The sequence below is a fragment of the Oreochromis niloticus genome, linkage group LG18, assembly GCF_001858045.2.
Source record: "Oreochromis niloticus isolate F11D_XX linkage group LG18, O_niloticus_UMD_NMBU, whole genome shotgun sequence".
In the NCBI taxonomy this organism is placed as follows: Eukaryota; Metazoa; Chordata; class Actinopteri; order Cichliformes; family Cichlidae; genus Oreochromis; species Oreochromis niloticus.
Window position 1 is genome coordinate 31871918 of NC_031982.2, and position 11662 is coordinate 31883579.

At 36.2% G+C, this 11662-nt stretch overlaps 1 protein-coding gene across 3 annotated transcripts in view; it reads right to left on the reverse strand.

Moving 5' to 3' along the window:
- The window catches only part of LOC100703361 (inter-alpha-trypsin inhibitor heavy chain H3), a 20033-nt gene extending 8799 nt beyond the window's left edge, over nucleotides 1-11234 (reverse strand). For all 3 annotated transcript variants that reach the window (XM_019347739.2, XM_025900320.1, XM_025900319.1), the window contains exons 1-15: nucleotides 11155-11234; nucleotides 10236-10396; nucleotides 10014-10118; nucleotides 9158-9320; nucleotides 8940-9050; nucleotides 7686-7814; nucleotides 7431-7547; nucleotides 7147-7315; nucleotides 6946-7056; nucleotides 6226-6407; nucleotides 5950-6129; nucleotides 5735-5856; nucleotides 3896-4134; nucleotides 2655-2708; nucleotides 177-212 (exon numbers count right to left, since the gene is read on the reverse strand). In XM_019347739.2, the coding sequence (XP_019203284.1) occupies nucleotides 177-212; nucleotides 2655-2708; nucleotides 3896-4134; nucleotides 5735-5856; nucleotides 5950-6129; nucleotides 6226-6407; nucleotides 6946-7056; nucleotides 7147-7315; nucleotides 7431-7547; nucleotides 7686-7814; nucleotides 8940-9050; nucleotides 9158-9320; nucleotides 10014-10118; nucleotides 10236-10396; nucleotides 11155-11226 (1951 nt within the window). In that variant the 5' untranslated portion in view covers nucleotides 11227-11234. The remainder of the gene's footprint in view (nucleotides 1-176; nucleotides 213-2654; nucleotides 2709-3895; nucleotides 4135-5734; nucleotides 5857-5949; nucleotides 6130-6225; nucleotides 6408-6945; nucleotides 7057-7146; nucleotides 7316-7430; nucleotides 7548-7685; nucleotides 7815-8939; nucleotides 9051-9157; nucleotides 9321-10013; nucleotides 10119-10235; nucleotides 10397-11154) is intronic.
- Nucleotides 11235-11662: the final 428 nt, after the last annotated feature.

Consider the following 11662-nt stretch of genomic DNA (forward strand, 5'->3'; position numbering starts at 1 on the left):
ACTCCTATCTCCAATTGAAAAACGTTTTTCATTTAGTTACTTTTGTAGCTGTACTTGTTCATTTCAGTGTAGCGTTAGTTCAAAGGTTTATTTGTACTTCAGTTAGTTTAATATTCAGTATAAATCTTTTCAGTAGTTACATCAGAATATAGTATACAGCATGTGTCATATCATACCTCCTTTAAGAAATTGTAAAAGATCTATCATTTCTCCTGTAACAAGAACAGCAAAAAGATTACGTGAAAGCAAGAAATAAGCATCACATTTACATTTATAGTCAAATCAATTTAATTTAATGTATTTAACACAAAATCACATCAACATAAGAGCACTTTGTATTGTAAGGTGAAGACACTGCAATAATTCAGAGAAAACCTGAACAATCAGATAACCAGCTATGTATATAATAATGAACTACTCAAATGGCCTAAAGGTTTCATGAATGAATCAAGTCATAAACTAAGTGCCTTGCTCTTGTAAATCCAAACATTTTTTTTGAAAAACAAATTAAAGCAGGAATTGCTTATATGGAGCAAACTGACGATGATGATAGAAGCTATCGTTATTATTATTATTATTATTATTATTATTATTATTATCATTATCATTAGAAGAAATTTGGATTAGAAAATTTAAAATAAATGAAAATTCAAAATTAAACTAATGTAGCTCCAAGAAATACTTTCAACAAAGGCAGGCATAAGAGAGGGTTTGCATGGAAGGTTTGAACACAAAAAATTGTAAGGCTTACAAAACCCTACAGAAATCATGTTACATATACATGGTCACTACTAGTACAAGTAATAATCATATTCATAATATTATATCTGTATTTATAAATGGCATATGCTGCAAACTACGAAACATTTTTGTAATATTTATTGAGAAAGTTCAGATACATTTATGGGAAACGTTTGAAATTTAACTGATGAGTCAGATAATGAAAACATATTTAATCCTATTTGAATTAATTAAGCATCAAGTATTAACTGTAGGGTATTGCTGTTTAATGCTATACCATCAAATTGTATAATATATTCAGTAGTACAAGATGGTAGTGAGAAGGGATATTTTACTGTTATTTTATCATTACATTAGAACCATATAATAAGCATTGCATTAAAGCATTTATTGAAGCTATTGACATTACATTAACGTTTGTATTACAGTGATTGTTATAACCTCATGTTAATCTTCTATTTACAGGTGTTGGTATAATCATATAATCTTTCATTGCAGGTGTAACCATGATCATATTTATACATATTGCCGCTTGGTGCTTATTATGGAGTTGTGCTCACGTCAGTAAGGGTTAAAAGCTACAGTCAGCGGGATGTCTGACTGATCTATTGAGGGAAGTGACGTAGAGCGTAGAAGGCCGCACATGCTTACAAGACACTTACATCATGTTATTTTATGATCCTTTATTTAGATATATCTTTTGTTAACCTTTAAGTAGTGTGTATTGGCAATAATTACTCATTAGTTCATTTATGTATCATCATTAATTGTTACTTCATTAGAGAATTTCTTTAGGCTGACGGCCTTATGTTACAACTTGTATTACAGGTATTGTCATGATTCCATATTAACATTTTCTATTACAGGTGCAGTGATAATCCTTTTGTATACACATGCATTGTATTTTTGTGCTTGCCAATGAGGGGGGCTCGGTCAACTAGTGGAGGGTTGGAAACTTTGTTCGGCGCGAGGACTGAACAATCTATTGTGTTAAGGATCTTGAGCTATAGAAAGAACACGCTTACAAAACACAGATATCATGTTATTCATCATTATCCTTTATTCATTTATATTCTTTTATTAAGCTTTGAGTAGTGGCATTTGATTAGAACATTTATTCAACAGACTACATGTATGGTTTCAGTTAGGTTATTGCACACATGCAGAGTTGGCCTCTGTCCTTATAGACAGAGTGAATGCTGAGGTCGAGGCACACACGCACACACACAAGCAGCAGTTAAACTCATGTGTAGGGGAGAGTTCAAATATTTAAATAATAGTTTGCAAGGCCTTGTAGCTGTTTGATTATGCTTGCAGGAGAGACTGTTTGTTCCAGGGCATAAGCGGAGTTAGAAGATTACTGGGAAGGATCTGGCCTCGGGAAGAAGAAGATGTTCTTTTAATGTGTTAAAAGTTGTCAACATTGATTGTATTATACCTACTTTACGCATGAGGGGGCGTTCCAATACCCTGATGTTCATAAAAACTATTGTTGTGTGGTTTTCGGTGAGAGATCGATGCTGTCTGCGTGCAGTGTTCATCTCCCACACGTGTGTTCATTAAAATCATCGTTTGACTTGACCCGGCCGGACCAGTGTTGTTATTTTGGTTTTCCTCTTGTATCCATCCCCAATATTTTGAATCCGTGACAGTAGCTATGTATTCATTTTTTTCCATTGCCTTAAAAAATGTACTTAAAACTAAGTTAAGTCTTCTCATATTATACTAAACTACATTTTTAGGGAAATAAAATGTCTTAATATTTAAAGTAGAAAACACCATATTAAAAAGCAGAGGTTGTATTCTGTCAAAACAAATACCTAACTATGGTAATGTGGGTTTTTTTTTTTTTGACATTTTTATCTCTATAAAAAGAAAAATGCATTTTATTTAATTCTATCCTAACAGAGTACCTTGATCAACTGAGGAGAACCAGCTCTCAAAGGCTCTCTCAACAGCAGTTGTTGCTGAAAAGAAAAAAACATGCCAGTATTTCAATCAAATGTAAAACAATTTTACAAATGTGCACTAACCTAAATACCAAACCTGAATAAATATTGATCATTTACATATATTTTTTTAACTTAGCTTTTTAACTTTTAACTTTTTAACTATTCTGATATTTTCTCTTATTAGAAAAACCTTCCTGTGCACAAAAAGTCTAAAAGTACACATATAATCGCTTTTACTCACTTAAACCTTAACAGCAGGCTGACATTATTGTTAGCTTACAGAACAATCCTGAATATTTCTGCTCTCAGCTAATATCACATTAGATAACCATTGAGATGGTCAAAAGTGCTTAGACTGACAAAAAAAAACTTGAGAATTTAAGTGCAATAAAATTATGCTTTTATAATTATAAAAAATTGAATAATCAGAATAACTTCACTTCTTGCTACTGGTGGACTTGGTCTGTAGCTTGCCTCTTGTGCAGCTAAAAAGTTGAAGGGAAAGAGGCTGGCTGACAAAGTCGAAGTGAGATGGCTCATAAACAAATGGGCATCTTCTTTAATAGGCCACGATGTACTGCAGCTGCTCTGTATCTAATGCAATTGCTCAGGGTGGTCGTAATAATTTCTGACATCCAAATTTGTGTCATCAAAGTGTAGTCACCCTCACTGTTTCTTTATCTTGATGTAGTAAAGCTGTCCCTGTGCAGTATGGAATCATTTTTATACAGGAAAATGTTTATAGTTTTCTGAGAGTATAAGGAGAGTTTTTTTTTGTTTGTGTGTATCAATGTGTCACACACAATATAGACAAAGAAAATGTCATTGTGTTTACGCTTGTGGATCATCTTATACACATTTGTAACACTTTGAAACATATTTCTGTGCATAAACAAAAATATGAAATATAGAAAAAAAAGTCTTAAACAGTTAAAGTGTTTTTGTTAAACCTCTAGAAATAAAGCTAAAACTTTCGGTGGTGTACAGAGTCATAATTACCAAAAAAGCAAACTCATGCTATATTTAATGTCACTTTGGTGTAGAGTTTTTTTAAGTATTTAATTTTTTCAGTGAGAAATGTAAATATCTGCATTTAGGAAGAGAAAATAATGAAATAATATTGAAAATAATCTTTAACAATTAAAAGAAAACGTCATGATGAATACTACTCGTTTTGCATTGTCTTTGTTTGTGCTGCTCACCAACATTATCACTCCTGTGACTAGTAGAAGTACCACGGTGTCTTGAAATAGATTGACGTCCAGAGGACTTCCTTCTCTGTGGTGCTTCACTTTCCTTGGGTTTATGAAGCACATGTATGGTCTCTCCCAGAGGCTTTGTGACAACCATAGATGTGAGCGGAGTCACAAAGCTGTACTTCAGTGAGAGTCTCAAAGCCTCCTTCTTCACTTGCTCTTTCTCAGGTCCAGATAACTGGAGCCTGTGTCATAAAGCATTAAGTAAATATAACGATTGATTTAGTAGTAACATATGATAAAGTAATTTACACATATTTATGCATCTTTAATTTTTCATTGTCCCCAGGTATTCCCTGGCAATTTAAAATTACTGTTTGAGTCCCAACTTAGGAAATTTAAAGAACATTTTAGTGGAATCTAATATGGACATAGAAACATGGGAAAAAATAGATAAACTCATTGTTATGTAAACATCCTGCCTTCTTTTTATTTCACATATTTGTGGGAGAGTTGACTTTAGAGCCAAGATGCTGAATTTTAACTGTATTCTGCTGCTGTAGTAAACATAATTTCCTGTCTTTGTTGTAGCTGTAGATTTTTAACTTGTTTTGTAAATTGCAGCTTAGTTGTTGAGACCGTGGGATGCCATCTATGTTATGAATAAGCACACAACTTCGGAAGCTGATTCAAAAATCTTTTAGTGGACAAATTGTTTCTTGACAGGGAAAACATTTTAAAATGGTCACTGAGTGCTTCAAACATGATCAATCTTGGATGTAAAGAAAGGAAACTATGACTCTCCTTCTCCTTGCCCATAAATTCATGCTATATTGTAACTATTAATGTTACTTTTGACCAATCAAAATTTTGCCTTTTGGACTGCTAGTCACATCAAATGATCTAAAGCAGGGGTCCCCAATCCCAGTCCACGAGGGCCAGTGTCCCTGCAGGTTTCAGATGTGTCCTTGATCCATCACAGCTGATTTAAATGGATAAATTACCTTCTCAACATGTCTTGAGGTTCTCCAGAGGCCTGGTAATGAACTAATCATGTGATTCAGGTGTGTTGACCCAGGGTGAGATATAAAACCTGCAGGGACACCGGCCCTCGTGGACTGGGATTGGGGACCCCTGATCTAAAGCCTTTACCTTGGGTTTCAGGGAAATATATGTTGGGCCTTATCCAATATCCCAGATTAGTTACGCACTCAACAGTTAATGAAGAGAAAAATTTGTGTTGCTGCCCTTTAAAAAGTAGCTGATTAGGAAATAACACAAGAAGAACGATGTCACGACTGGGACAGCAGCCGTGTGATGTGTGGAAACGGAGGACTCGAATGCAGCACTTACTTGAGATGCAGGGTGATTTATTTACAGAAGACAGAACACAAAGTGGCAAAACAGAACTAAGGATAAACTAAACTGGGAAAACTAAACTATAGAACAGCAAACCTGAAACACGAGAGGAGGACTGCAGGGAGAGCACATAGAGGAGTTACGGAGAGGTTAACGGAGCAATGCAGAGTACGCAGGGTAACACAGAGGATGAACACAGACGATGCGACAAGGAACACAGGCAGGCACATACTATAAATACACAGAGGGACCCTGGGAAATCTCATACAGGTGGGAGACACAGCTGGACCTGACTAACCTGACGAGACAGGGGAACACTAACACCAGGGACCAACAGAGGGAGCACAAACCCAGTATCCAAAACACAAACCATCCCAAAACAGCCCACAAATAATAATAATAATATCATCAATAAATACACTTAACACAAAATCACTGAGTCATGGACTCAGGACCATGACAAAAGATGGCATATATGGTACTTACTCTTTGTCCAGAAGCTGTTTAACTGTGAGGTAGGCCCAAACTCTCTGGATAAGGTCATCAGACACACTTTGACCAGATTCCACGATGCCATTTGGGTCAGAAAATACTAACCTTCTATTACTCTGTCATAATTAAAATATATTGTAATGTCAATATGCAGGGAAAAAAAACTTTCACAAGATTACAGCTGATAAATATCTTAGATCAAACATTACCGAAATGGCCACAACTTGAGGTGTGAAGGTTTCAATGTCATTGTCTGTGATCTGTCCGGCCACCACAATCTCAGAACCATTATAATACTGACTGAAGTTAGTCTGGGTTAGATTGGTCCCACCCACATAGATCATTGTCACATCTGTCAGCAGAGGAGTTGCCACCTCTTCATAGAAACCCTGTTGACATACAGTGTGGACATGATGCAAATCATGCTAATTTCTTCCTAAATCTGTAGTGATTTCAAATCATGTGGTAGGAAGAATACAAAATACCTTCAGCTGTAAATCAGCATCAGAGTCTACATAAATCCGCCGTGCCACACCTTTATTTTGCAGCGACATTTTCCCAAGGAACTCAAAATCAACATCAAAACCAAAACCCAGACAGTAAACTGGGAATTTGCCTGCAACAGCCTCTCTTACATTTGACTGTATTTTCTCCAGATTTGTCACCCCTGAAAATAAATAAGACACAGTCAGTTCAGCTCAAAAATAATGGAATCCCACACTTGATAAAACAAAAAGCTAAAATGAAAAATATTGAATAACTGATCTGTACTCATTAATCTCCCTGCATTCTTGAGTGTTGTGCTGCAAATGTATTCTTTACATCACACATGCTGTCCAAACTCCATGCTGTCATCATCACTCCAGCCTTGCCTGCCTTCTACAAGTGCTAAAGCTCTCAGTGCTCTTCTATCAGCCTGCCTTTCAGACTCATTTGTAGTACCTCCTCATTTGTGCCTAGTTGGAGATCCTACATCTCTACCTCTGCATCTAGACTCTGAGAAGTCCTGTCCTACCGTTACTGGACTCCACTCTGCCATGTTGATTTGTCAAAGTCTTATCGCCAAATCTCAAACTGTTCATTAAACCATGTTCAGGTCTTTCAAATGATCTCTCCTTATTGAAATCACAATAAACTCATTGACTAAAATCATTAAGTCCAGAAGTATTTGTGCACATTTTTGTACAGGTGTCATTTGTTTCAACCTGTGGTTGGCTGTCCATCTGTGAGGAGTATAAGGATTGATGCTGAACCTTCTCTGTCATGCGTGTTCAGCATATTTGCTCCTTGCAGCAGTGCTTGATTGATGTCTGTGTCTGAAAGTCAACAACAAAGTTTCAGTACTATAATTCTTCTGTTAACTGTTTGATATTAAAAGATATATACTGATTTCTGCAACTCCTCACATCCTGTAGCTTGAATGTTGCGTGCAAAGTTTTTGGCGCTTTCCACGTTTTTACTGTTGGCCTGAACAAGTTCCAATTTCCAGGAAAAAATGTTGGCATTAAAAGTGATCAAACCAAAATGGTCATCTTCTGCCAGGTCATTCAAAATATGGATTAACGCGATCCTAGTCTGGGCAAAAACAACATTTACACATTACAGACTTTTATAAAAGATTTAAAAAAGACATTAAAATAAATGGTGTTTTCGTAAATGATAGACATAGCAGATCCTTTAAACCATTTACCTGCTCTATTTTTCTGCCTTGCATTGAGCCACTTTTGTCAATAACAAAGACGACATTTTTGGAAATTCGGGGAAGATTGGATGGAGCAAAGTGATGAACAAAGTACCCACCAGATTTCTAAAGAGCAGGAAAAAAGATTGCTTTAGTCAAATTTTTATTTAATAGCCAGACAAAGGATATGGTACTGATTTGCAAAACCTTTTCTGGCCCATGCAGTTTATATTGTGTGTAAATTGCTAATTGATCAGGGTTTACCTTGATGTCTCCCAATTCATTGTTCCTGTTGACATCATAAACAATAACCAGATCTCCATTCATACCCTGCTCTCCACAGTTGTCACACATTGTCTGTTGATCCACTGTTGGATAGAAATACACCCATGCCTACAAACAGAAAGAATTGCATTCTTTAGACTCTTGATCGAGTGAGAGGTCAGTGATTTTAATTTCTCTCAAAACACTGTCCTGTCCTTCTCATGGCTTTGGCTTGATAAATCTGAAAGGTGCATATACAAGTCACTGTTAACAAAAGGTTTGGACACTGTGGATTAGAAATAAAGAGAAAATGCAGTGATTTTTAAAAAATTTAAACTCCCCATTGAAAAAAAAACAACAACTTGGGATCCGAGTTTTTTGTCTGAGGTTCAATAAAAGTCTTTTAATGCGTTTAATGCATAAAATATTAAAAGAAAATCAGAATTCATTATTATGAGTAAAAGTGGGGAATTGCTCAACATTCTGACATATATAGCGCAGGAAGACTTCAATAGTTCAAGACTAACATGACCCAAAACAACAATGCAAATACTGTAGGATTCGATTACATTATGTCACATAATACCAGAGATATGATACAGTACACAGGGACAGTTGAAATCAGTATTTAAAGATGTGATCATTGGGCATTCAGTTGGTACTGCATTAACAAAATTTGTACTTGTAATCACTATCTTCTTCTATCTCTCATTCACACACATGCATTCTGTCATGTTTCTTGTTTCTACTGACGTTCATTCCTCTTCTCTCTAGAGCATACCTCCACCTTTCCTCACTACAAATCTGTCACTTCAGCGACACACATCACCACTGTTTCTCATGCAGTCCCACAGTTCTACTTCTATCATACGTCATGTGAATCAACTGACTTTTTACTCTTTATCCTCTTCGTAGCTGCCCTCACTTCCTCCTTAATAGTCCTCTGCACTTCATGATTCACTGTCATTCCTCCATCTGTCCTCCTTTCTGTCTCATTTTCTTCAGTTCCTCAATTTTTTTTTTATTTATTCCATTTTTTCAACAAACTCTCTTCATTTGTTAATACATTACTATTACCTATTACGCTAACCTGCTGCACATTCTCTCCAGTTTGATCTCACATACAACCCACTAAGAGCCTTTTCCTTTGCCACATCTCTTTGCTGTATGCATAGATTTTTTTCTAGGCTTCCTCTTATTGCAAACTGTTGTGACTCTTAGTGTTTATAAAACTGACATTTGTGTTATAACTACCTGTTTATTAACATGTGTTTTGGTGATGGCATTAGCGAGGGCTTTGGTGCTCAGGCCTCCTTTCACATCGATGAAATTGATGCCGGCTTCCTCGTGAATGTACACATCCACCTGGGAACAAGTATAATAAAATAAAACAGAAGATCTAATCATGTGTGGTCTTATCTCAGCATTGTTTTCTTAAACAATCACTGAACAGATACCAAGATGGAAATCACCTTGAAGTCTCTGACAGGCTGCATGGGTCGAGCATGAATTTGCAGCTCGTACTTGCCATGTGTGCGTTTCATCAGTTCCTCATATGTGAGTTCAAAAGTGACCTTTTTGTGAGCAGCCACAGTTACAGAGGTCTTAAATTCCTCCAGAGTCCTCCCTACAGAACTGTAGCAGAAACAATAATTATTTCATATAAATGCATTTAAAAATCAGTTATTCCTGAAGACCAAACTTGATTTTTGAGTAAACTGACTAAAAAGCAAGGATTAAAGTGATATTTGGCAGGTGGGGGGACCCCTAAGATCAGGTAGAATGCAGTATAGTGTGGGGAAAAGAATTACTTTGTAATAAGTCACATACAAATCCCTTTTGTGAGCTTTTTTTTAATTTATTTATTTATTTATTTTTTTTTCTTTGTGTGAAGAGTGAGCTAAGCTAACCTGCGCTACTATTCCAGTTTTCACTGCTCTTTGTGGATTTGGACAACTGCATTCAAAAGTGTACAAACTTATGTAAGATATAGCCTGTGGCTAATTTAGTACACTTAAATTGTTTTTGTACACTCCTTCAGAAAAACAGAATTCAGCAAAACATCATGAATTGGTTCAATATCTGATTTAAAATGTCTACAATAAATGAGGATATGACATGTAAGATTTAACTTTCTAATCTAACCTACTGAGCTGTGCAACCCCGGATGTCATTGTTTCACTTTAATCCCTGCTAAAAGGTTTTTTCCTCCTCACACAGTTAAACAAAAATAATTTTAGAGAACTGAAGATACAGAAGAAGACATAAAAAAATGTTACTGAGATTTTTTTCACATAAACCTTGAAGTTAATTAATGAATTTAAATACCTGACAAGCCCAGCACTTTCACCACGGGACACAGCTTCAGTGTACTGCTGCTGAGCTTGCTCCTTAGCTTTCACAACACCATCATAAACTTGGCCATCGATAAACCTGAAGAGGACCAAGAAAGCCCTTATGTACACACTACTAAATATCAGGCAATTTGTTCTTCAGTGTAGAATTTACAAATGTCTCTGGATGGTTACAGATCACTTTAACTTCACACACATTCGGAATTTACTGATGAAGGCATTCTTGGGAATCCGAACATGGAATTCAATTTCCTTTGACTCGTCCATACGATTGACCACACGGCTTGTGATGACAGTGGTGGCATAACGACTGGTCACTGTGGAGTTGATGTGAAAGCTGTAGACGTCCCAGTCATCCTGAGAAAAAACGACAGGGTTAACCGATCTCATTGGCTGGTTTCAGTGGAATTTCATTGGTCTCCCTGCAAAAACCCTAAAATTAGTTTTCATCTAGTGTTCAGGGCACACACTGAAAAGAGCGTGACACTCACTTACATTTATACTTTTACTTTTTATGCATCAGAATGGGAGTTGTTAGAAATATCCAACACATGTTTCCATAGTTCAAACAACTAAACAAGCCAAATTTACCTTAACCAATCAACACCATCATCAAATAACAAGCTCGAACAATTACAATGAGATCTGTGATTGTGGATGCACAGAAAGGATAAGGTAGACATACAAACACATACAGTTCGAATTCTTTCACTTCATGGGACATTACATGATGTTATATAGCTTAGCAGAACACTTCATCTTACCCCAATCCTTCTTTTTGTCTCCAAAGTAATGTGCAAATGCCAGTGTTAATGTGTCAGCTGACTTGTACGCACACACAGCACATGAACAAAATGAAATAATCCTGAGGATTGTCACAAGAACCTTCAACCCACATTTTGGTGTTGAACTGACAGAAAGATGCTGAGACACAAAATATTCAATCGCACACCTCAGATATCTCATTATCTGTGAAATATTAATTGCAGAGGTACATAAAAAGTTTGTTTTCTTTAGCTTTTGGCTTTTAAACTATTTATTTAACCGTGTATATTTAATTATAAATTATGGATCTTTAAAGTGGTGCTATGGCTGTTTATGTATTTTGACCCTACCTTGTTTGGCAGTGTGGAAGCCAAAGCCAGCTGCAGCCCAATGAGGGTGAGCTGCACCACAGTTCTGCCCATGATGCCTCCTAGCAGAGCACAAACACAGCTGAAACTGTCTTTTTAAGTCAAACATGGACAACATTATTGTGTACATAATTTTTTTAAAGGGCAAACTTCACTTTCTCTCCCTCCTCTTTCACCTTCCACCCACACAAAATACTCCCCCAAAGCAATAATTTACCAGAAATCCGGCAGTTTCTGTAAACCTTAATGTTGACATTGAGGGTCAAACCAGTGCACATCACAAGGACTTTGTCACCACAAGAATCTTTTCTGTGATAGGTAATACTGTTTTGATCAATTTAAATGAAAGAGACAAATTGACTTCACACTATTGATGAAACAAGTATGTGAATAATATTGTTTGGTGTCATATACTTCAAGTATTTCTAACCTTTTAAAGAAGAAAAAAATCTTTCACGGTGAGGAAAGTGCTGAGAAAACCCAAGACAGT